The sequence below is a fragment of the Odontesthes bonariensis genome, chromosome 4 (genome assembly GCF_027942865.1).
Source record: "Odontesthes bonariensis isolate fOdoBon6 chromosome 4, fOdoBon6.hap1, whole genome shotgun sequence".
Lineage (NCBI taxonomy): Eukaryota > Metazoa > Chordata > Actinopteri > Atheriniformes > Atherinopsidae > Odontesthes > Odontesthes bonariensis.
Genome location: NC_134509.1, coordinates 35,177,376 through 35,204,704, shown reverse-complemented (window position 1 = coordinate 35,204,704; position 27,329 = coordinate 35,177,376). Strand labels below are relative to the sequence as shown.

The following is a 27,329-nucleotide window of genomic DNA, read 5'->3' as shown; positions in this document are numbered from 1 at the left end:
TTTTGGGGGTTGACTTTCTATAAGTCACACTGAACACGTGTTAACGGTTGTTCGGCATTTTTCCTGTATTAATAAAAGGCGGCGGCAGCAGTTGATGTTAGTCACTTCCTGCATTATGATTTCCTTCTCTGCAGCTGCGGCTGCTTCGCTGATCAGATATGATCAATAGTAGTCGATCCGATCGACCTGCTTGCTGCAGTGTGAGAGCTTTTCTGGTAACTTCAGAGGGATTTTACTGACTGGGGTAAGCCACTAAAAACCTTACTGTGTGCGCACTTACGGACTGTCAGACTGACTGAAGAAAATGAAAGTAAAACAGCTCCAGGGCTCGCGGGAAGATCAGGTGTCTAATATTTATAAGATGGTTGAAGTCTGAATATTGGAAAGGAGTTAACAGCTGTGGTAACGATCTATTAAAACACGAACACCAGGGTGGCGAGATTCAGCTAATAACAAGAGAAGTTGCAGGCGCGGGGATTCCCCTGCAGCCTGTTAATATTACCATGCGGACATTAGTGTTATTTAATCTTTATTACACGCTTAATTATCACTTACAATCTGGCACACTCATATAATAATGTGTGTGCATGGCGTGACGTAGCCAAAATTGGACGTCAGATTGCGCGGATCCAGTTGACGGCTTTCCATCAGTCAGACCACATGGCTAAAACACGTTGCTTTTCTTTTGAACGGGTTTATATTCATACTTTTAAATGAAACCCTGAACATCTACACTATTTTGACTGAAACAAAACTGTTGACATAGATACTGTAACTGTGTCACAGTTATCAACCACAACTTAGTTCAGTTTAACCTCCTCTGACAACTTTAGAGTAGATTTATTCAGTGTCAATCCTGTCAATCTTGTGGTCTTTTGGAACAAACCAAACACACATCCTTAGTTGCTACCTTCTGTCGTTCTTTAGCACTATAAACATCTTCAGCTTAAAACTAATAAAGCACCTGAATCAGAATCATCAGTAAAGGCCTACTATGCTTGGTGTTGACATGGGACCTGTTTAATCAGTGTGGACTAGTTCTAATGGTTTCCTGGCCTTTATATCTGGCTCTTTGTTCCTCGTTTCCCTTGTTTCCTTGTTTCACATTTCACATGACCAATCTGGCCTTCCTAAAATCACCCAAAATTTACAATACAATGACCCAAAATTTCATGCCAGGTTTGTATATCATGACATACTTTACATTGGTCAGCACTTTCTTCAATAGTTTGCAAGTAATACCTTGCTAACCAAACCTGCTACCATCCTCAGTAACCATGGAGCTGTCCCCTCTTTTGAAGGTGACTGTTGCTCCTCCATTTCCAGTGCCTTGAGATGACATTTGTTGTATTTGGCGCTATATAAATAAAAATGAATTGAATTGAATTGAATTTATCGCTCTTACAACTGAGAAGATGTCATATGGTGCAAGGGCATATGCAGTTTATCTTTTAGCTGTGCTCTGTGTTGACGTTCAACATTGTCTCGCCGATAGATCATCACAGTTCCTCTTCCTTACACTATTCCATTGCACTTGATATCATCAGCTAAATCCACTGAGTGGATTTCAGGCTGGAATATGTCATCAAAGGTTTAAAATTTTCCAACGTAATTCACAATGTGGGACGTAGCTCCTGCGTCCACCATGGTACCTTCCATCTTAACATTGTTAGGTGGTTCTTCATTCTTTGTGTGATTGACCTTGAAAAGATATTCTTGGTCACAGTTGTCTTTATCTGCAACTTTTCTGAAACCATCTTGTTCCCACTTTTTCTTGCACAGGGATTCTTGATTTGTATTGCTTTTATGATAGCTACACTATTCTTACGGAAACATTTTCTTGCTTGTGTCATTTTAGTCCACACTTGCACATGTCCCATTGGCACGTCCATCTTTCCTGTAGGTAGTCGTGTTTTAGTGAAGCTTCGTCCCTGTTTTGTGTGCATTTATATCATATTATCAGTAGAATTTGTTCTCCTAATTTTCTCTGACTCATAGACTTGTAGCCTTCTTTTAAGTCTGGTACCCCCCCCCCCCCCCCCTTGTTGTTAATTCATAATAAAACCCTCTAAATTGGTATTTGATGCATTAGCTGTCAATATGTAACATTCCTCCAGTCTGTGCATCTAGCCCAGTCTAATGGAAAAATGTGAAATGCTCACATATTAGAAAACTCTGTATTTCTGCTGATGAGGATAAAATCGTTTTTTATTTGTGCCATCTAGCACGATTTGCAAAGTAATATAGTATTTCAATAGAACGTCTCGTTTGTGTGTTCTGCATGTTTTGTGTGTTTAGCTTAGGGGAGCTTGATTCTCCCACTCAGCAATTGAGTGTGTTTCACCATCCTCCACCCACTCATCTTATGACCAATACCAATACAAACACAATCAATGGTGATCAACTCAAACATTTCCAAACCGAAAATAGTATTAATAATGCCCGAAGATGTACTAAATATACAATGCTTTCTGTAAAGAAACAAAGCTGGATGGATTCAGGCACATTTTAATCACCTCTACCTTCTATTCAGAATAACCAAGCGGTCTACTTTCTGTTTCCTGACTCGCTGTCATCAATTCAATTGGCTACTACAACACACACAAAAACAAACAAAAACTGGTGGGAGTTAACATCTGCAAGAACAAGTACATTTAGTCTGGCAAATTTTTTTCAGAGAAATATACATCATGACATAGTCTTAAATACTTATATATTAGTATGAAAGAAAAATGGCAAACCAGTCCAGGTTGAACGTAACTGGAATTGACAGAATTGAATTAATAACTTTATTCTAAATCAGTATATTGTGGAAAAGCAATATTTTTGGTGATCAATACTAACTCATCTGGCTATTGTAACTGGATTCTACGAAGAGGACTACGTGTTTCCATCCCTAAGGATTCTGCGTAGCCCTAAGGAGATGTGTTTTTAGGGTGTTTAAATGGGAACAGAGGGTAGAGAGGAATATTAGGAGAGAGAGATGGTGAAGAAGGCAGATTCAGGGAAAGGGGCCGGTTTGGGCTACCTACTCCCCCACCGAACACACTCTATCTCCCCCTGCTTCCACCCTTAGGTGGGACCAGAGGGGAGCAGAATTGAGAATAAAGGAATAAGAAGGGTCTATCGGTTTTTCATTTGTGGAATACCTTCCTTGGAATTACGGTGTTTAGATGGTCACCACTTAGTTCCTCTGCAACACATCATCGGTTGTGTACCCTGCCTCATTGGGTGTTTCTGCCATTTATCACAAGACACCCTCAGGTGAGGAAAGCCCACCACAGTGTAACGTTACTTGATGAAATATAAGGATTTACAAGAAGTTCTCACTGTCTAAATAAACCTTATTTAACCTCGTATGTATGGGCACCACCTTCAAAGAAGTAAAAAGACAGAATCTTACGATTCTGGTATGTTAAAATTCGCGCTACTTTTGTGAATTCTCGTTTGGTTTGACAGACATTATGTAAAGAAAGCATACAACACAACCTGTTAATTATATATATGAACTATTTATTAAAACGATATGACCAAAGACATGAACCTTACAACAAACAGGAGATTGAGTTGAATATGGGTGATTATATAAAACACTTAGTGAATTGAAAATAAGACATGGGGAATGGAGAGGTACCTGATTTACTCAAATAGTTTAGGTTTTTACTATTTGTAGCTAAAGACTGACGTCTTGGATTCATTTATCATTTTAACAGTGAAAATCTCGAGGCACCCATCGTAACCGACCGAAAGATGAAAAAAACGGGCCGACCTTACTTCACTGTAGTCCTGTTTAGTCAGCTCGAAACACAGCAGGTTGTAGCCACGCGGGGTCCAAGTGGATTTCTCTCGGTTCCGCATCTCGGGGCCTTCCTTGGTTATAGATGACTTTCGTGGACTTTGAGGTTGCCTGGACGGTCGCTTCTTCTCCACTGGGGATTCTCATTACCAAGGAGACGGAACTGGCTGGTACCGAGGGTTTCACAACAAAGAATGACAAAATCGTCCAAGTGTCAGAGTTGGTTGGTTGCTGACCAACTCTGATGAGGTGAACTTAAATTCACAAAATGTTAACAAAAAGTTGACAAGCTTAACGCTGGCTTTCTTGGTAGGAAAAACTATGTGATAACATGCAGCAGTGGAGGTTAAAAACGTGCGACGTAAAAAGACATGGTTGACATGGACGAACAAAAACACAAAAACGTATATCTTTCTACTATTTCATTCTGTTTCTTTCTTTGTTCGGATTTTCTTCTTCATCCTCATTTTTTTATCCTGTCATCTTTCTATCTGTCTTAGTCTTTCCAATTTTTTCTCTGTTCTGACCTTTCTTCATCTGCATCATTCATTCTCATTTGCTCTCTCTTCCACTGATTCTCTTCTTCTTCTTTGATTCTAAAAACTTCTGGATTTTGGATCGCGGGTTCCGTTGTTTGACTCGCAGAGGCGGGGCATGATTTAGGCTTACGCTACACTTTCAGCCAATGATATGCCTGAAACTGTTGTGACGTCTGCCTGGGTGTGTTTGTAAGGCGATCTGATCATAACGTTTAGAGATTTTGGATAAAACAAAGAAACTCTATTTCTCCATTCCTCGTCTCATAAAACATTTTTCTCGATAATTCTGAAAATACCACAACTTGTTACGATATGCAGATTAAAGATATAACATAGACTTATGATATAAATACATCAAATACAAAAACATGACATAGATGATGATTATGAGTCAAAATTCAGATGAATATCTGTAAAGTTATGACATATGAATAACAAACCAAATAATGTTATTTTCCTGTGTTAACCATGGAGTACAAGAAGAACATCGGTTAACAGTTGCATTACTTCATATAAATGTCCAGTTTACTGACTTAATTTGGATTTAACTATTCAATACTACAGACCACTAGGGGGCAATGTGGTTCCATAGGCAGGTTAGTAATTTTTCCAACATGGTTATTTCTTCGTTGTTCTTCCAAGTACGATCGTGAAAAGGGTCTCAAAATGCAGCTCGTGATTTCACTGAGAACCTGAAAGAACTTGTACAAAGATATCAAACACATTTAGTATAGTTTTAAGATTCGACTGAAAGTGAATCCGAGTAAAGTCATTTTCAGTGTTCCATTTAGGTCTCTGGTTTTCATCGGGCTGATGAGGGTAGATGTCACCTTTGATTTACTTTTTCCAGGTAAGGCTTAGTCTTAGTGAGTTAATCTGTTTTTTCTCCGATTTTTTTCCTTGTTTGTTCAGCTTAAGTTGTTAATGCATCCCACATAAGTTTATGGCGCAGGTCTGTGCCAAATACACTCCCAAATGCTTTCATAGGCCGAAGGTTGTTGTAAATTAGTCTATCTCACTCTCTTACTTTGTATAAGTTGTCACACATCTGGTCCCTACACAGAAAAACATCCCCCACAGGAATGTTTGGGTCTTCCAAAGGTTTAAGTTTGTATTAATTCCACACAGTTCGCTACAACAGGCTGATCAGACCTGGGCGTGAGTCGCCTGGTGAGTGAAGTGGTTTTTGGCAGTCCATACTGCATCTTTTCGTTTCAGCCACAACCAGTGACTGCTTCTTTCAGCCACAATGGAGAGTTCTTTGATTAGTTTCTGCTGCGCCTTCCCTCTGACAACGAACTCCTTTAGCAGCCCCTGCAACCTACTTCCACTGGACGCACTGTCACCTTCCAACCTCGATCATAGCAACAATCAAATTCGATAGTGAAAACTGTAGTCACTGTTTCTTGATCATCTGTTCTTTTTGTCTTTGTCTCCTGTAGGCTCATGGCAAAAGCAGAAACAATTCTGGGAAAATCTCAGGTATCTAGTTTGCAGTCCGAGGAGTCTCTGACAAGGTCTGAGGAGTCCAGGCTGGAGTCCAGGGAGTCCAGGATGGGATCACCAGGTCCCATGGCCTCCTGGGAATCTGAGCTTGCCGCCATCCAACACTCTTTAAAGTTTGTGATGAAGCTAAAGGAGGAATTTGTTTGTCCCATCTGCAATGGAGTTGTGCTCAATCCCCAACAGAATTCCTGTGGACACATTTACTGCTTCCACTGCCTTCGAGGATTACTGTAAGAGACAATCCTTCTTAATATTGACTTCTACGAACACACTTCTAAAAAAAACTCTCTTAAGTTGAATTTTGACCAGAAGCAACCAGTACTTTTAGTCCCAGGTACTTTTCCTAGATAGCTAAAAAGATTCCTTCAGACCAATGTTGTCAGTGTATCCCATAGAGTCTAAAGTCTTGATAGATTAAGCAAATTAGTCTGTTGGCCTGTATGAAGACCAGATCTGAGCCACAGTACACAGTGAAAATAAGACGTTTGGCTTCCTTTGCAGTCACACAAATCAGCAGTAAGGCACCTTCCCACAGTGCTGTGCTGAGGTATGTGTGTTTCATGTTTTACTTTACAACTTATGTGAAACAACCAATATATATTTATTTTATTCTTATTCCTTTATTTTAACATTTGCAGTCATGCTATTTTTAATGGTCATAAATACATAGAGTTCAATCCATGGTTGATGACTCAAAAAGGGAAGTCATAAAAGTTGCCCTGTTGTAACTTACGACCAATGACATGGAATTACATAATATTACATATAACAAATTAAAGTAAATCCTCACCATAACAAGTGATACAAATTATTTTAATGTCTTTGACATATTGCACACACAGATACAGTGACAGGTGCAGCTGATATGAGGTCAATATGATGACAAACAAATGTTTTAGCTGTGTATTTTGCTGAGCACTGCTTCCCTGATCCTTATCTCAACTTCCGCAGCAAGCCTATAGGGGAGCACAAAACCTACCTCAAAGAGAAGAACATCTGTTTCAGGTGCTGCAGTTTGACCAAAAAGAGCGAAAGACTGCGATAAAGACATAATATGTAGAGAATGTAGCAGCAAGACTCACACATCAGCTTTACATCTTGGTCCAGCACCTTGGGTTCCAGCAGATCAAGGAGAGGAGGAGACCTATGAGACTCCTCCTTGAACTCTTCCTGCAGAAACATAAAAATGCACATAGGTTTGTGGGGGAAACACTAACTCCAAATCCTGCTGCAAAATATGTTAAGTTAAAAGTCTACCCTAAAGATCATCCAGGAAAGGTAATTCAGACATATGCAGTGTTAGATGACCAGAGCAATCGTTCACTTTCACGCCCTAAGTTCTTCAACCACTTTGGCCTTAATGAAAAGGTGTCTCCCTACACATTAAAGACTTGCTCTGGTGTTATGGAAACTTCAGGGAGGAGAGCAACAAACTTTGTGGTGGAATCCTATGATGGAAAGATCAAGATCAATCTTCCAACTCTCATTGAGTGTGAAATGATTCCAGATGACCGAGCTGAAATCCTCACACCCGAAATAGCTTGCTATTTCCCCCTTCTGAGACCTGTAGAAATAAGATACCACCACTCAATGAAAATGCTCAGATCTCCATCCTGCTAGGAAGAGACAGTTTATGTGTGTGCATAAAGTGAGGCAACAGTACAATAGAAACCATGACAACCCCTACGCCCAACCTCTTGATCTCGGGTGGGTCATCGTAGGAGATGATTTGTTTGTCTGGACAGAGCTCTCAAACCATCCAGTGTCAGATTGTACAAGACACACACACTACCTAATGGACGGACATCCATGTTAAGTCCATGTCCTAACCAAATTCAAGTTAAAGAGACACAAGACAAAAAGCTCTCACCAACCAAGTATTGTGGACTGCACATTCCAAGGTGAGGAGGCAGAAAAACTTGGAGCCACAGTCTTCGACAGCCACCCTGATGATGAAAAAGTAGCTCTGTCAGTTGATGTTCAAAAATTCCTTGATATAATGGAAAAACAAGTTTACATGGATAATGCAAATAGCTGGGTAGCACCGCTGCCGTTCTGCAAACCCCGCTGCTGTCTTCCAAACAACAGAGAGATAGCTCTACGACGACTCTTATCTCTCCGATGAACACTAGACAGATGCACAGACATGAAAAAGGTATTCGAGAATGACTACGCAGAACTAGCACCAGAACTAAAGGAACATCAAGAAAGGTGGTACTTACCTCTATTCGAAGTTTATCATCCTCAAAAACCAAATCACATAAGAGTGGTTTTTGATTCAAGCGGCAAACATGACGGTGTGTCACTGAATGACGTGCTGCTCAGTGGGCCAGACTTAAAGGGACATTATGTAATATTTTAAGTCATTTTGAATTTCCCCCATTGGGGGATAAATAAAGTATTATTCTATTCTATTCTATTTATTAGCTCAAATCAACATATTCATTCATAAATTAGTCCTCATTGGTGTAAAATGATCTCTGTCAAAAATCTCAATTATCCTCCTGAGTGAAGAATAACTTGTCTGTATCTACATAGAGCGGGCAAGCTCTATGGAGGCTGCCATGTCCTTCCGGTCTATGAAAAATGACGAAGTGCCGAGAGGGACATAAAGCACTTCGAATCGCGTTTTCCCCAATGCCAGGCCTGCAAGCGGAAATGACGACATTTTGACTTCACGTTTAGACGGTGGTAAATGATGGTCTTATGCATGCCATGAAGTAGTAATATTATTTTTTAACCTCTTACTACACCCAGCGGGGTTGGGGGTGTGGGGGAATGGTAATATATATATATATATATATAAATATATATATATATATATATATATATATATATATATATATATATACATATATGTGTCTAACACCGTAAGAATGCTCAGCCTAAACAGCATGGTCTGCTAGGTCGGGTAGCTAAGGAGCTAACTCCTAGCAAAATAATGTGTATACATCACTTCAACCCGGTCCCGTTAAAGCGATGACCTAGCGTCATTTCCACCATGACATCCAGCCAAGTACCCCATCAGAAGCATCTTTAGCAATGGTCAACACTGGTCAAGATAGGGCTATCCGCCGAATGGCTTATTACTGGCGCTAATGGTAAATAGATTTTATCTCGTAAATTATCCCACTAATAATGCATTGATTGTTACCAAACTTCTGCCGTAGTACACATAGGCTCTTAACTCACAAAACGAGGCATTAGAAAGTTTGTAAGTTTACCGGGAGTTTATTTAAAAGAACACTTTCCAGACAGCAACAGTGCTGCTAACGCTACTGCTGCTAACGCTAACGCTGCGTCGACGTCACTTCCGGTAACTCCCGGAATATGACTAATTGCATTGTTTGCACACCAAAGGCTATGTCAACTTCTGTTATCTGACATGTTATCTGTCATCTGTATTTATAGTGTTGTTGTATGTGTGTTATGTAATCCTTTGTACTGTGTGTCTTGATGTCTTTTTGTTTGTATGGACCTTGAGTCTGAAGCTATAGCTTCTTGAATCTTGACACATGCCGCCTGCCGTAGTTCAAGAAGTTGCAACGCACATTTGAAAACGCAATGCGCTAGAGAGCAAATTCATTTGACTTTGCAAAATAAAATTGCACCTCTAGATGGGGGAAGAAATTACATAGTGTCCCTTTAAACAATGCCATGCTTGGTGTCTTAATTGCGCTTCAGGAAAGAGAACATTGCAGTCACCGCTGATATTCAGCAGATGTTCTAGAAGATCATCATGATTATCTACGGTTCCTTTGGTATTAGGATAACAACTTAAACAATAACATTACAGAATTCAGAATGAAAGTACACATATTTGGCAACAGCCCCTCACCATCTGTTGCCATCTATGGTCTAAGAAGAGCTGCACAAGAACATCAGGATGAATACGGCTCAGACAGCAAGGAGTTCGTCATGAGGAACTTCTATGTAGACGACGGATTGACATTGGTTTCAACACAAGAGGAAACTATCGATCTTCTAAAGAGGACTCAAAAAATGTTAGCGGCATCCAACTTAAAACTCCACAAAATCGCTTGCAACAGCAGCAAGGTCATGAAAGCATTTGACCCCGACGACCTTGCAAAAGACTTAAAAGACCTTGACTTTGGAGTAGATGCTCTCTCACTTCAGCGAAGCCTTGGACTGATATGGAATCAAGAGAGTGACAGTTTAGGTTTCCAAGTATCCCATGAAGAGAAACCATTCACAAAAAGAGGTATCCTATCAACAGTACAGAGCCTCTATGATCCACTGGGCTTTGTGGCACCCATCACAGTTCAAGGAAAAGCTTGGGTCAGAGAACTGTCATCTAAAGAATATGATTGGGATGATCCTGTCTCACCAGACAAGCAAGACTCCTGGAAGTTGTGGAAAGTCTCTCAGGTAGTCTCTCAGGGAATTAGAGAGAATACACATCAAAATAAGGTTTGTACCTATCCCTCCTACCTCATCTCAAAGTCAAGAACTCTGTTTATTCTCCGACGCCTACACTCAGGCTATCGCTGCAGTAGCCTACCTGCTTGTCACCAATGATGAAAACAAGTTTCATGTATGATTCATTATGGGCAAAGCAAAGTTGGCGCCGCACCCAGCCCATACGGTTCCACATTTGGAGTTGTGTGTTGCTGTCCTAGCAGCTGGGCTGGCGGATACAATCTGTAGTAAGATGGACATTGAGATGCATGCTGTGAAATTTTTCACTGATAGCAGAATTATTCTCGGGTACATTCATAACAACTCCAGAAGATTTCATGTGTATGTTGCCAACCGAGTCAATCGCATCAGGTAATCAAGTCATCCACAACAGTGGCAGTATGTTGCCACCGAACAGAATCCGTCAGATCACGACACCAGACCCACGTCCGTAGACATCCTCGGGACCTCTAACTGGTTCTCATGTCCCTGATTCCTGAAAAACACCAGCGAGTCTCAACAAAGATCTTGTGGATCCAGAACTTGACGTGGAATGGAAGTTCGGGCCTAAGTTGCCGTCAACTACAAAAGGTCAGTTGAGCTCAGCACGCTTTGAACCATTTTCTAGCTGGAAGAGATTACTGCAAGCCATCACAAAACTTATTCAAGTAACAAGAATATTCTCCAAAACTCACAAAGTGGATGCTGTTGATGAACGATGGCAAGCTAAAACAGTTGTCTTTGGGTCTGTCCAGCGAGAATCCTATGCAGAAGAGTTTAACTGTTTGAGAAATGGGATTTAGATCTCAAAAAAGAGTCCGCTGAGAAAGTTAAATCCTTTCATCGACAAAGACGGACTTCTTCGGATTGCAACGCTGACTTACCAAGAGACGGGAGGCATCCTGTCATACTGCCAAAAACCCATCACATTGCAACTCTCATTGTGAGACATTACCATGGGGACGTTTTCCATCAGGGTCGTCACTTTACTGAAGGTGCCATCCGGTTAGCTGGAGTGTTGATAGTGGTAGTAGACAAATAGCTGGTGTCTAGTGTCCTCTATAAATGTGTGATCTGTAAAAAACTGAGAGGGAAGTTAATGGAACAGAAAATGGCACCACTACCAGCTGACAGGCTCACCTCAGAACCTCCTTTTACCCATGTTGGACTTGAAGTCTTTGGGCCATGGAACATTGTCACTCGCCGCACTCGTGGAGGTAGCGTTGAAAGTAAGCAATGGGCAGTGTTATTCACATGGATGAGCATGAGAGTGATGAACATTGAAGTATTAGAATCCGTGTCCACTTCAAGTTTCATAAATGCTTTACGACGATTCTTTGCAATCCGTGGGCCATCGAAACAGCTTTGCACTGACAGAGGCACAAACTTTATTGGAGCATGCAAAGAGTTAAAATTCAAAACCAGTGATCCAGAGCTAACAAGTTACCTTGACAACCAGGGCTGCACATGGACTTTCAACGCTCCCCATTCATCTCATATGGGAGGTTGTTGGGAAAGACTGACAGGAGTAGCACGTCGGATTTTGGAAGGGATGTTACGGCGGCCTAACACCAACTATCTCACACATGAAGTGTTGACAACACTGATGGCAGAAGTCATGCCACCTCCAGGTGACTTTGATCATAAGGATCTTCACAAAAATCACTGGAAACAAGTGCAGAGAGCTTTTGGAAACGATGGTGACAGGAGTATCTGGTGACTCTCCAGAAACGTGAAAAGTGGACTGATGACAAGCCAAGCATTCAAGTGGATGATGTAGTTCTGATGAAAGACAGTCAGGCTAAACGGAATGACTAGCCAATTGGACTTGTTTGGTTTTAGACAGAAACAGGAGAGAGACCGGCCGATAGTTCTCCACATGAGTTGGAGGGAAGGAAGGTTTCTTGAGCAGCGGTGTAACCCGAGCTTGCTTGAATGTGGTAGCAAATGTGCCCGATGTCAGTGAAGTATTAATCACATGTGTGAATTCTGCAGTTACAGTAAGAGCAATAGAGTGGAATAGATTAGTAGAACAGGCATGTAGTAGGACGGCTACATGTGAGAAATTTAGACACACAGCTCTCAGCAAGAGGGGTGAATGAAGAAAATGATGCAGTAGGACTTCTGCATGCTGATTTTGTGGTACAAGGTTCGGGTGTGGGCAGTTTGGTAAACTGTTTGCTTATAGCTGCCACTTTGTCAGTAAAAAATGAGACAAAGGTGTCTGCTTATCAGATTGGTAGCAGGTGGCGGAGGATTAAGTAGAGTTTTGAAGGTGGAAAAAAGTTTCCAGGTGTCAGTAGTTCTGTGAATATTGCCAATGTAGAAATACTTTTTTTGCATCAGTGACACTGGATGAGAATGATGACAGTAGTGCCTGGAATTTAGTTAGATCTGCAGGATAACATTGTAATTGGGACATTTTGAAAAAACGTAAAGACATTAAACGTGTGGGACACGTTTCAAAGGCTAGGAGAGGAGACTGAGTAGAGGGAGGCAGAAGCAGGGCAAGAGCAAGAGAGGGAGATGCCTGGCCAAGGCTCCGTCCAGCATGGACTAGATTTAAAACACAGCACGGACAGTTCAGAAACAATTCGGAGTTAAAATTAATTTTTAAACAGACAAAGTAGTTTTCAAGACTGCATATTGCTAGCGGATCTATTTTCTGTCCCAGAGTGCGGCCGTGACTGGTTCTAAATGAGGGCTTTATAGCAGGCAGCCGCTCCTCCCATCTTCCTGGTACTGCGTACTGCCACTGAATCTTTTAGTGGTACGAAGTACCCGACCGTACCGGCTTACTTTCACCCCTGCCTACTAGCACTACAAATAACTGTTCATAGCATCAGTACAACAGGCTTGTTAAAAGAAAGTTTACTGCACACACCGTCTGCCACATATTGAACAAAATTGATTTATTATTATTTTGCTTTTCCACGGACCACCTGCAGTACCGTCACGGACCACTGGTGTGGACAATGACACAGTTTGGGAATGACTGATATAGATAATTATACATACAACAAGGTAAATGATAAAATGTACTTATGTCACATCTTTTAACCTAGAGATAACATCTACAACTTTAAGGTCAGCATATTTACATGGAAAGTTGAGTCATGCTGCCGTTATAGCTCGACCTGGCTATAATTGGACTGCTGCCCTTGTCCCAGTATCAGCGGCGCTGGATTCATTTTAGAGGTGGGGGGGGGGAGAGACAGTGACTCTCTCTCTCTCTCTCCGTCGGGTTGTTGTGACGCCCTAAACTTCAATGACTGTCAGGCGCACATACTCATTTTTGTCCCAGGCCATCCTTTGCAATAAGAGTTTGTCTTTTGAAAACGGAAAAAACAATTTATGTAAAGAACTATTACCGCCCGCTCCCGCAACGTGTGTGTTACACTCCCGCCCGCATCCGTAAAACTCTGAGAATTTATGCCCGCACAATAATGGAGATGCAGTGATTTTGTGTCTTCTCCCATCCCGCAGGAGTAAACGTCATTAAAAGAGATTCATGGGGTTGTTTGTTTCGACTCCCTGGCCTGTACGTCTTTTGACTCACTGGTCAGGAATAGCGGTACTATTTCGTTGTTTTTATTATTTTTTAATGAAATAAAGGCTGTTTTATATTCAGTGGCGGCTGGTAAGATATTTTTTAGGTGGGGCTGTGCCACATCCAGTGATTGTCAAACATTTTAAAATGAGTTAATGCAAAAAAGTAAAGTAAGATATTTCCACTTAAAAGGTTATACATTCAATAATTACTTTATTCCATCATGAAATAACACTATAACACTGACCAATACCAGAACATCTTAATTTAGTAACTCACACCGCTCCTGTATTTGATTGTTGCTCAATTCACTGTAGCGCAGCTCACAGTGGGTGGAAATGTCAGTCGTCTCGTCTGATTGAATGGCGACAAAATTGGCGTTCTTCACTTCTTACTGAATATCACCACGGACAACATACAGTCGAGCCGTCTTCAGGTGCTCCTCCAGCATGTTATCCAGGGAGGCAACAAAATCTAACAGACCCCGAAAGAATATCGGGGTTTTCTGACGAGTCAGTCTCAACATATCCACGCAAGGCCAACTCAAAAGCACCACAAAACTTCACACAATCAATTATTTTGGATAAAACATATAGTTTTTATCCACCTCCTCGTTGTGCTTCCTCACCGCCAGCGTGTGACCCTCATCCAGCTGCGTAGCGATGTTCTGCCTTCCTAATATGGCTAGCTTCACGGAGTTATCCATGTGTGCTCTGGTGTTCTGGTGTTTCTTTATATTCTCAGAAAGATGTTTCATATCCCTTCAACTGTCCAGGCGGGATCTGTCCCAGTCGTTTTAAAAAGCATACTTGGAAAACAAAATAAAGCGTTAGCATGGCTGCATCCAACTAGCTGCAGGGATGCATCTTACCATCCATACCAGGTAAGAGTATGGACCGCCTGTAAAAGTTAGGAAAACCGAGGAACTGCTGAACCTTTTCAGGTGTGGGGTACTCAGCCACAGCGTTAATTTTAACTGGATCCATCTGCACTCTTCCAGGGGCTACGATGAAGCCCAGGAAAGAGACGGTGTCGACCTGAAACACACTCTTTTCTGCTTTGACGTAGAGTTTGTTTTCCAACAGTCTTTTTAGTACTCTGGTTACATGGTCTCGGTGTGTGTCAAGGTCAGGGAAGTAAATGAGAATGTCATCCAAGTACACATAAACAAAATGGTCGAGAAAGTCCCTTAGGACATCATTAATCATGGCTTGGAACATGGCAGGCGCGTTTGGGGTATTAAACCCTGTCTTCCACTCGTCACCCTCTCTTATTCTGATTAAATGGTAGGCATTGCGAAGGTGTGGCTTGGTGAAAACTTTGGCCTGCTGGAGCTGATGAAACACGGATGACATGAGAGGAAGAGGGTAACGGTTCTTTGTTGTAATGTCATTAAAAAGGCTGTAATCTATGCAAGGCCTTAGGGACACATCCTTCTTGCCCACAAAGAAGAGGCCGGCGACTGCTGGATATGAAGAGGGGCGGATCAACCCTGCCTTCAGTGAGGGTTTGATGTACTCCTGCATGGCCTCCCTCTCCGGCCCAGAGACCGAGTATAGTGGTGGAGCCTGGAATCAATTAATTGCACAGTCATATGGCCGATGTGGAGGGAGAAAAATGGCTTTAGTTTTGCTAAAAACCTCTAGAAGACTGTGGTAACAGGAAGGCAGGGAGCTCAGGTCAGGGTACTGGGAGTCTGTGGCGGATTTAACAGAAGCAAGGTAACACGGTAACATCTTTCCCTGGAGTCAAGACGTCAAGGAAATCCCCAACACAGTCCTCCACCCAACCCATAATTTCTCCCGTTCTCCATGGCTGTCCCAAAAATCAGTGCCTGAAAGAGTGATTGGAATAAATAAAAACTAATGTTCTCTTTATGCTTATTAATGTGTAATGTGAGGGGTTCAGAGATGTGTGCGATGGTGAACAGTTCCTTTCCTGTATGAGCCTTGGCTTTTATTGGCTTGACCAAGAGATCGTATTTGAGGCCCAGATCCTCTGCTAATCCCCAGTCCATCAAACTCATCAGCCCCTGAATCTAAGAGCACATGAAGTTCTGTGGTGCATTACCTTGACTGCTGTGAGGCGATGTGAAACGGAGCCTGAAGCAGCAAATTGTCTCACCAATCTGGGCCTCTTGGCTGAGCAGTCCGCGATGAGATGACCTGAATCCCCGCAGTAAAAGCACCAGCCTTCTTGCTGTCGTCTCCTTCGCTCTTCTAGCGTCAGCCGAGCCCTTCCCAGCTGCATGGACTCCCCCTCTCGTTCCGTGGGAGAAAGACGACTTTGCTCTTGCGGTGAATGGCAGGGAACCGGCCAGCCCGGTGCGCGGGAGTCTCTCCGTCCGTGTCGTATATCTGCTGCTCCGTTGTCGTCTGAGTTGGCAGACCCTGTTATCCATCCAGATGGCGAGCGCGATGAGGGAGTCTAAATATGAGGTAAATCCAAGGGAACAAGATGGTCTTGAATAGGGGCAGCCAGCCCCTTCAGGAACACATCATACAAAGCTGTAACTCTCCACAGCCAAGGTGCGCAAGTGGATGACGTAGTCACAGACAGAGTCACTGCCTTGTCTTAATCCGCTCAGCTCCTGAGCCTTTTCCCGGTCGGTCGAAACCGGGTCAAAAGTCCTCTGTAAGGCTGCGGCTGCTTTAAAGTCTGTGAGGGAGTTGCAGAGTGGAGAGTCTCGAGCCCACTCTGGCGAGGCCCATGCTTTGGCTCTTCCGGTCAGGTGGGACATCATGAAGGCTATCTTGGATCAGTCTGTGGGGAAAGCATGGGGAGTTAGTTCATTATGAATAGAACAGTCAATGAGAAAAGTCTTACCTAGTTCCTGTTCCCCAGAGAATTTCTCTGGTGGGGCTAACCTTGCACCAGCAGGAGCCACCGCAGCTGCCGGAGGCTCGGGGGAGCTGTGGTCGTCTGGACAAGACGAGAGGAGACTTATCTGAGAAGCCAGAGCTGTCTGAAAATCCTCCTGCGGGGAAAACGGGCCTCTTGAACATGCAGGTCCACAGTCATCCGTTCAGCCTCTGCTGAGTCCATACTGGCCTGAGTGTTCTGTCAGACCTGGACTTTAAAAGAGGACTCAGATGCAGACGGATGACCGTTAAACCAACAACACTCACAACAGTTGGCAATTTGTCATTAGATAAATGTTACCACAGTTGAAACTAACTAGCTGCTAGTTACAGCTTACATGTGTCTCTTATGCAGTTATATGATTATCCAGTCAAGCTCAGTTTTAGGACCGAAGGAAAACAAATCCTTTTTTCACAAGTGTCACAAGCAAATACAATACAATGAACTTTTAGCTTAATGATTAAAAAATAAACATGAAAAAACACAGTATAAAAACTGCGTGGCTCCACAGTTTGTACAACATCCATTTCCTACTCCACAGTTCCACAGCTGACTGTGGTACAAACACTAGAGTGCTGTCTTAAAGTCATAGTACACATTTACTAAATGAATGAAGTAACTAGTTTTGCTCAAAACATGTTGAACTTGACAAGCTTCCATCAAAACTAAAATGTATTTTGTAATTGCCCCCCCCTACTAGGGATGGGAATTGATAAGATTTTTACGATTCCAATTCCATTTTCGATTCTGCTTAACGATTCGGTTCTTTATCGATTCTCATTTGGAGAAAAAGGACAACAAACCGGTCGATTAGCATTAACTTTGTTTAGTTTAGAAGTAACACGAGTCATGACCTTACAAAGCCAACAACGGTGAGGTCCACTCTATCATGGCCTGGGTAATTTAACTCTTCCCTGCTCTGGTGAAAGGAGAAGCTGGAGGTAGACGTGAACTGGGGGTAGTACCACCAGCCTCAGGCTCTGAGCCAGTCAGGCTCTGTCTCTCATGATTTCATTTAAATGTAATGCATGAGAAGGCATTCATTTAACCTTAACCATTACTAACAGCAGGTTTTACAATGAGGCAAATGGCGCTAACATGATAGGCAGTGTTTGTTAGTTAGTTAGTTACCTGCAGTGTTAGCCGAGGACATGCTAACGTTGCTGCTGCTGCTGCTGCTGGGTTCAGATTCACCAACGTTAGTCCGGAGCAGATCGAAAACGCGACATTCATTCATAGTTATTGCATGTTGGTAGTATTTCCTCCCTTTGGTGAAATATTCACTTTGCAAGTTGCCCTGTTGTCGTCTTTTTTAGGGATGTGTAATCAAACTTTCGAGCGTTTGTACCGCTTGGGCGCCATGTTTACTGTTGACTGCTGGCTGCACTGGACTCGCCACGCAAGGAATTGAAACACAGGGAACCGGTTCTCAACAAGAACCCCCTACTATTCAGAATTCTAAACTAGTTAAATAAAAACACATTTTCTGTCATTTTGTGATAAAAAGGAAATTGATTTTTCTGCTTAAAGCCACAGTAATATTAATACACATTCATAAGTACCCCCTGTCATTTTGATACAGTCTACCTTAAACCACTTGGTCTTCCTTGTTTCCTTGGTCTGACCTCTAGTCTGCTTTGTATTTCAGGGAGACTTCTTCACCATCCAACCAATTTTGCCCAGTGGATAGAGCGGTAATCACACCAGCAGAGGTCAGATCTGTTTCAGCAGGTCTTAAAATTCCAGTAACTTTGTTGTTTCAGAATTCATCCCATCACCTATTAAGTTGATGTTAAATTAATCACACAGATGCCTATTTTAATAATAAGATTTATCAGGCTTGTGAAACACGCATTTGGTCGTGGTTTGACTGTACACTTTGGATCTGTTTTAAGAACGTTTTTTCCCTGCAGATTTTCCAGGACAACTGTTGTAGACGAGAAATCTCCACTTTAGAAGTGTACTGCACAAACTCCCCAGCATGCAGTTCTGTCCTCACATTGAACCAGCTGCAGGTATGTAAACAAACCTTTCATTTCAACAACTCATTTCTGATTTATTTTTTGGGTGATTGTGGGATATATTTAAGGGATTTCAGCCTCCATCCCATGAAGACACACCACACTCATCATTGAGACAGTGGGAGTGATTTACTATGAAAATGGTAAATGGAAAATTTACTATGGTGTTATGACCACAGTCTGTAAGTATTTTGTGCTTTATAATACAGTCAGCTCCTGAACTGATCCTTATATAGCCCTGCCATGATGGGCGTAACTGTTTCTAACAAGTGGGTCTGCCCATTTGTTTTTAAGAAATGCAACTTTGAAACCTCAAGTTATGCAATAAGCCATTGCCATCCAACCAGATGGTCCAGATTCTATCATCATATCCAAGTATCGGCAAGACTCTCATATGAACTACCCGGTCCTAGTCACTACTGCTTTCGTTCCACTTTGAATATTTCCGTGGACCAGCTTTCCCTGTCCTCTTGGTCAGGCTTTTAATTGAATATCAGTGAATTATTTGTTCAATTACTAGATCTATGAACTTTAGCTTATTATACTTTTTGCTATATTTCTCTAATTTTGGACTGAAAATGTGATTCTATTCATTATTATTATTGTCCTTTTTATTGTTGTAATTTTATTTCATTAATCTGCTTTTAATGTTCATTTTACTGTTCTACTATCTATTTTCTCTGACTCTTTACTCTGTAAGGTATTCTGTGCTACATTGTGTATTTGTGTGAAAGGTGCCATACAAATAAAGATCGAGTGAATGATTGATTAAATGAATAAAGGACACAGTTAACCCTGGGAAGCACCAATCAGGGAGAAACAAAAATTAAAAATTTCCCATGGGCATGAGTGTTGGAGAATTCTTTTGAAAATGTATTTTTGTTATACATATTTGCCCATCGCCTTACTGCAACCCACAGCTACCCGGCAAGACCAAAGCTTGCACTACTCGCCACCCTTTGCTATGGTCAGCTATCCAAAATATGTGTGTGTGAAGGATGCACACACTAACACACTAGTAAAAAAAGTACTACACATTTTATGACTCTGGCTAAATGTTAGGACTTATCATCATGAACTCCTAGTTGTTTTGAGTAAATCTAAACATCCAAAGTGACCTAAACTTTCTCACAGCAAAAGTCAGTTCGCTGCTACATCCAACTGCTATGATTCCTCCATTACTGAACACGAGGGAACTCAATAACATAAAATCCTAAAAGATGGGTAAAACTGCACCCAGTGTGCCATCCAGCACACATATTTATGATTAATCAGTCTTAAAACTCTTGACCGTCTGTTTGTCTCTGTCGTCTTCGATCTTTTCATCCTCTGCAGGAGCACCTGAGGTTGTGCCAGTATGAGCAGCTGCAGTGCACCAACCCAGGCTGTAAGGAGGTGCAACAGAGAAGGTACCTGCAGAAACACATGGCAAACACCTGTCCTCACCGCAGGGAGGCCTGCCCCCACTGTAGGCAGCTGTTCCAGCTCAGTGTCATCCAGGTAACGTCCATCCAAACAGTGTGGAACTACCCTGTTGTAGACACACAGCGGTAAAGTGTATGATGCTCCAGTCAGAAGAGACACTTTTATTCACCTTTCCATCTAAATGTGGGGTCCAGCTAAAACATTTGCAGGACAAACTTTCAACTTACAGGTTTAAATGTCACCTCTTGTTATTGTTATTATTGTTTCTAAAAACTGTGTTTAAAATGTATTTGGTGCAAGTGAAGAAAGAGTTCAGTTTTTCCAGATTTTGTTTTTTATTCAATTTCAGGAGAGTAGAGAGCCATCAAACTGTATAAACCCCAAATTACTGTGTCAAATGAAAGTTATTCTGCAGTAATGCCTCCTTTACCAAATAAAACTGAAGTTTCCATCTAAAAGACAGAACATGTAACATTTATGTGTTTTTGGTGACCCATGCTACCTAGGATCACGTGCAGAGCTTGTGTCCAGAGGTGGAGGTGGAATGTCCCGATGGCTGCACTGACAAGATCCCCAGACACAAGGTTAGCAGGGGGGGGGGGTTCCACAAAGTGACTTTTAAACAGTAAATGATGATATTCACTTTAAAATGTGCACTTTCTCATGCCAGAAAAGGAAGTAATACCTGACCATTCAGAATAATAGTAGAATGTTAGAAAATATTTACAGATTTAAAGTTTAAATGTTCTCATCCTTCAGCTAGCTGAGCACAGAGAGTTGTGTTCAGAGGTTCATACTGACTGCATCTATTGGAAGTTTGGTTGCTCTGTACAGGTAGGTTCATCTGATGAAGCACCAACAAGCCGTAGGTAGAAATATTTGGTCAACTGATTCTTGTTTACTGTGTGCTTCCATGTTCACCACCTAACAAAGAGTTGTGTCTCACAGGGTAAAAGAGAGAATGTTAAGTTGCATGAAGATGCTGCTGTCAGTCATCACATGCTGCTGGTCCTGAGGAGTAACTCCCGATTGGAACAACAGGTATAACTTTTAACAGCTGAGGACATGTGACATGTTGTAGTCAACATAGGCCAGAAATTCTGATGCTGATAGGTTTACATGGTTTGATGATATACAGTCCTTTATTGATAGGAGGAACAGTGCTCATAAATGTGTAATTCTGTTGACAAAGATATAGAATTGACATACAGTATAAGCCTTTACTTGGCCCAAATTTAATTCTTTGAGGAAATTTCAATTAGAAACCAAGTATTTATCTCAGACTGTTAACTCCTCTGTCAGGTGGAGGTTCTTCAGGAAGAGGCGTTGCTGAAGCAGCGGGATGTTCAGACAGACAGCTTACTGCTCACTGGTCTGCAGAAGCAAATCAGGCCTCTGATACAGGAGAGCAGTAGCCACAACCACATCATATCGACCGCTCAGGTTAATACACAGTTTCAAACAGACTGTTCTATCCTCTTCACACCCCTGATAAAAAGCTATCTACCATCATTTTGACGATTTCATTAAAAAAAAATTAGGTATTAAAGGGATAGTTCACCTCTTTTGACATGAAGCTGTTTGACATCCCATATTAGCAATATAATTTCTGAACATTGACTTACCCCCTGCTGTGTCCTGTGAGCCGAGTTCCAGCCTCATTTTGGGTTGACGAAGGTAGTCCGGCTAGTTGGCTGGGGCTTAAAAAATAAAGAATTTTGCTTCTCAAAACAATGTGCGTTCAAAAGTCACAAAATCGTTCAGCAAAAAAAGTCACAATCGCTTGGCGCTATTTCTCTCTACCTTCATATCAATGCGTTCAGCCACCTGCCGATAGCTGCATTTGTTACGGTGTTTCCAGCTCGGAAGCAGGGGGCTGCTCGGTCTGCACTTCGGTCTGCAAATTTTACATAGCCCGCAGTGATACAAAGGTAGAGAGAAATAGCACCAAGCGATTGTGAGGTCTGACTTTTTTTGCTGAACGATTTTGTGACGCAAATGTATTACTCTTTTGAACGCATATTGTTTTGAGAAGCAAAACGCTTTATTTCAATGCCAACGCCAAAACGAGGCCGGAACTCGACTCACAGGACGCAGCAGGGGGTAATAAAATGTTCAGAAATTATATTGCTAATATGGGATGTCATACAGCTTCATGTCAAAAGAGGCAAACTATCCCTTTAACTGTGGTTTGGCAGAAGAAACAATATGATATTACTTATATGTATCTTTATCATCAGAAAATGCAGCTTCTTATTATGTTCTTGTTATGTCCATCCATCTATACCCATCTAATCCAATTCAGGGTCACGGAGGCTGGAACCTATCCCAGCAGCCATTGCACGAGAGGCAGGGTACACCCTAGACGGGTTGCCAGTCCATTCTCGATATGCTATTTACACAAAATACTCTACATTTCTTCTTCACTGAAATTATCAATGTACCCAACATTCTCCTGCTCTCTTACATGCTGTTAAATGATTAGCTCTCTTGTTGCCATTTGCCAAACAGAGCACATACACAGGTCTATGTTGTGATACCAATAAATCCATAGGCAATACATGATCCACATCAGTGACGATACAACAAAATGAGGCTGGACAGATATATACACCAAATACCAGAGTCCTTGTGCTCCTGTATAACCTGTATGTGTTTGCTTGTCTTTTATCAGAACACTCTGAGCAGGCAGGACGAAGTCCTGTCCTCAGTTCAGCTGGAAGTCCAGCAGGTGTCCCAAGGATTGGGTCCTGGTCTGGAGGATTTGGAGCAGCTAAAAAAATCCCTGGATGCTGTGATGCAGGAAGTGTTCGCAGCTGAGGCCCTCAGAGAACACATAGGTAACAAAACCTTAAACTCTTTAACAGTCTTTCCACCTGTTCTGAAAACAGATGCTTTTTTTAAGGAGCAGTTGAGAGTGTACCAATCATTCCTCACATCCCAGAAAGTCCCAGTAGTTCTTGGTACAGCAAGATGTAATTCATAGCACTGTGTGTTGTAAATTTTGGAACTAGAAAATATCATCCATCCATCTTCATCTTGATAATAAAACCATGCTGAGTATGATATATCATGTACAACATTTTATTTGCATGGTAAAAAGGAATAACTAAAAGCACTGAGACTACTATTCATGTTGGCTTTTCACTGATAATCCTTAACATTTTTATTTATATCCTGGTTTAATGGGTTTGTTGTGAAGGGTAATATAATAGTTTAAATAGCATTATCAAAGTTTGCTCCAAAATTATTGGAGACCAGTTAAAGGTCCAGTGTTTACTTTGGAAGGTGGAAGTGATAAAAAAAAAACAAGAGGAATTATTAGTTAACCTGGGGTCCGTTTCACAAAGCAGGTTCAACCAACTCTGAGTCTATTCCTGATCTCTGAGTTGATCTACTCTGAGATAGAAAACTCTGAGTTTTCGGTTCCAGAAACGCTGATTTGAGTGAGGTTAATCAACTCTGAGTAAGTTCACCTTGAGTTTAGCGCGTGCACCACAACTTTAAAAAGCCAGCATCAATGGAGCCCCGATTCGACGAGTCACCATGGCAACGGGGAAGAGGAGGGGCTACGTTTTTCACCAACCTCGAATTGGAAATCTTAATGCGCTCATAAGCCGAGTTTCAATATGTTTTTATAAATAAGTGCAACACCGCTGCAGCAGCAAAAGTGTAAGTTTAAATGTAGTCCTTTGCAATCACAATAATATTACAGGGAAACTGCTTGAATGGTAGCCCATTCATTTATTTCATTTAGGTGCAATCCCGCGGGGGAGAATCGCACTTGGCAGCAGTTTCAGATTAAATATAAAAACATTGTTTAAACAGGTGAGACCTCGGCATGGAGGCTCATTTTGATCATGTTTTACACTGTAAAATAAATATTAAGTGGCTATTTGACTGTGCAGTTATTTTATCCCCAACATAATGCTGTTTTCACACACATAAACTATGTCTTCTCATCTATATCATGTTCTGTTAAATACTTATGCCTATTTAAACTGACACAGACTTCTACTCAGCCAACAGAAAGAAGGCAGATGCCCGTAAAACGGGTGGTGCCCAGCACCGCCACCTCTAACGGAAGGCAGTGGCTGAGGGAGTCCCTGGAGGGAGTCCACCCCCAAGACATGAGTGCCTTTATAAAATATAATAGGCCTATATATGTCTTTTTTAAGCCTATTCATACAAATATTTATTATTCTTTTATGTCTTTTTTTTCTTTTGTCCCAACAAAATTTTGATGGTGCCGCTCAAAAAGATAATTGTCTGTAAATGCAAAAACATCTATGCGCGGTCTGATAAACATCTCCCGACAAATATTTATTTCTCTGCGCAATAATGCTGCACCTTTATCCACGGGATCGTTGTCAAAAGGACATGTTCGTGAAAAAAGTCACCTCCTACTGTGCCTAATGGACTTCTAGAAGTAGAAGAACTCGCTCTGCTGACTGGATGAATGAGGAAATCAAATGGCGTGTGTGGCTGAAAGAGGGCGGAGACAGAAAGAAACTCGAGGTTTCTTGAGGAAAACCTGGTCCCAACCAGGTTAGGTTCATAGAGTCTGTTACTACGGTAACTGACCGAGAGCTTAAGTTACCTCTCTTTGTGAAACAGGCTAGAGTTACCCCTCTTTCTCTGGTTTGAGTTACCTCCCTTTGTGAAACGGAAAACTCAGGGTTTCCCTCATTTCAGGGTTAATCAACTCAGAGTTTTCACTAAACCTGCTTCGTGAAACGGACCTCTGGTCATGTTCTTTTCAGTGAATTTGTTTTGATGCCCTCAGGGCAGCACTATCATGCATCCCTGAGGGAAACAAACCGTTATTTGTCGTTATCTTTTTCCTTCTGCTGCTAGGTTGCTAAACACAGACGGCATCAGAATTAGAAACAAAAAGCTAAAGAAAAAAAACTACTATCACCTGATTATCTGCTCAAGGCCATATAAGGCAACTTGTGAGTATCAGATGCTGACATGTTATAACTAGCTGCAGAACTTGGAAGGCTGTCAAACTGAATTGCTCATTTGGGATAAATAAAGTTTTTCTGAAATCTTTTGTAAAACTCTAGAAAGGGTATTTTTCCTAATACAAGCTAAAAGAGACAATATTCAGGTTCAGGTTGCACTGTGAGACTTGAACATTCATAAACCTCCTACTTTATCCACATTAATTAAGAACTGAACAAAGTACTTTTTCTATATTCTCAGGTTAAAAATTGTGACATCTTAGTCCTTTCTAAAATGTTGTCTTGTGACATTTAGATTTTCTTCTTAATAATTTTATTAAGTTTTGACTGATGAGTAAAAAGCTTTTTCAACCACTTAATTAACTTATCTAATATTTCCATGGTGAGTTCTCATCTAATTACCTGACAACAACCTAGAAGATCCATTAATTGTGTCAACAAATTGTCAACAAATTGTGTCAGTGGACATTGGTAACACTCGCAAACAGTTAAACATCATATTACAATTTTTTTTAAAAATGGGTATTTTGATGGGTACTTTCTTCTTATATTTGGATTTACCACAGAGTGCATTTTACAGGTGGGAAACCTGTAGTTGTAAAACTACAACTACAGGACTACAGCATTTCTGTGATTGATGCTGGTATTTTCTTCATCCAGTATCTTTAGAGGAGAATCTGAAGCAGCACTCTGGGCTCCTGGATCTTCATGCTACTCAGCTCAGTCTCAATAAACAACACCTGCAGGAGCTCGAGGTGACGTCATATGATGGCAGACTCATCTGGAAGATCGAGGAATTCAGGAAACAGAGGGAAGCCGAAGCCAAAGGCCAGCCAGCGTGCCTGAGCAGCGTGCCGTTCCACACCGGACGCTGTGGCTACAAAATGGCCATCAAAGCCTACCTGAATGGGGATGGGGAGGGAAGGGAAACTCACCTGTCCCTTTACGTGGTTCTCATGCCTGGAGATTTTGACGCTCTGCTGCCATGGCCTTTCAAGCAGACCGTGTCTCTGTCTATTCTGGATCAAAGCGGCACCGGGAACCACCAGAGTCTCAGCTTCAGACCCGATCCGACAAACAAATGCTTTCAACAGCCTCCTCCTGAGGCTGTGAGCAATGTTGCAGTTGGGTTTCCATGCTTCATTCCCTTTGATACACTAGAAACACCCCGAAACGCTGTGTACCTCAAAGACGACATACTGTTTGTCAAAGTAAAAGTAGATACAGCAGGTTTAGAGCAGCTGTAACATTTCTTAGGTCTCGTGCAGGAATTGATATATTACTTCAGTGGGATCAGGTTCCAGGGACGTCACTGTGGTGGATTGCTCAGTCTTTGGATACAGAATATGTCATCAGAATCACTCGAAATGTATTTTTATCAAAGTACTTTCAAGTTGTAACTTTAAAGTATTAGCTTGACATATACGCAAATACTTTTTTCTCGCTAAGATCATCATCAGAAGATTGAGGTCTCTCATAAACTAGAAATATCTTGCTAGTGAGTGTCTTTTAAAGGCTGATATGGGGATTTTGTGGCCTTTCCAGGATATGCTAAGTTAATTCACCAGCTGCTGGATGAAGTTTCATTTTTACTTTACACACATGAGAGCAATATCAGTCTGAACATCTGAATTACAACAAAAGAGTGAAGAAGAGGATTTTCCAACACTCTAATGAAGTTGCACCTCAGGGATTATTTGATGAAAGTCTGACTCAAGCTAAACAACCAATTGGTCAAAAACTATCAACTATTTCTGTATGTTTTTACCTTTTTTTATTTCAAGATTTTATCATTGATGATCATCACAGCTGGGTAGTAATTAGATATCTATCTATTTTGTTACATGTACTCAAGTAGTGAAAACACCTGTATTATTTATAAAATATTTCATTTTGTATTTGTACATAAAAAAATGTCTGATTCATGTGAAAGTATAAGAACATTGTAAATTTTAATACTCTTTCCTTTATGGACTGACAGATGACTTAAGTGTACCCTATTTATTATTATCAACATTTTATATGGACTTTATATAAGAATATAATTACAAATGTTCTCATCCAAAATGTTAATGTAATATCCCAATCCAATTTTTAAGATCACATCTGAAACGGACAGAGAATATATATATATATATATATATATATTTAGTTTTTAATGAAGCGGCTTTATTAATCAGGACATGATGATATGATCATTGATAACAGACTGCTCACAAGTACAAAGGAGCTTTTTTAAATAAA

The 27,329-nt window shown here is 41.3% G+C and overlaps 1 protein-coding gene across 1 annotated transcript; it reads left to right on the top strand.

The window, feature by feature from the left end:
- The first annotated feature begins 106 nt into the window (after positions 1 to 106).
- On the top strand, positions 107 to 27,329 carry traf5 (Tnf receptor-associated factor 5). The gene is made up of 11 exons (XM_075464601.1): positions 107 to 244; positions 5,778 to 6,071; positions 18,321 to 18,384; positions 18,586 to 18,687; positions 20,029 to 20,193; positions 20,625 to 20,702; positions 20,878 to 20,952; positions 21,067 to 21,159; positions 21,421 to 21,561; positions 22,793 to 22,958; positions 25,746 to 27,329. Exons 2-11 carry the CDS (start codon positions 5,782 to 5,784, stop codon positions 26,330 to 26,332), a joined length of 1,761 nt encoding a protein of 586 aa, XP_075320716.1. The 5' UTR covers positions 107 to 244; positions 5,778 to 5,781; the 3' UTR covers positions 26,333 to 27,329.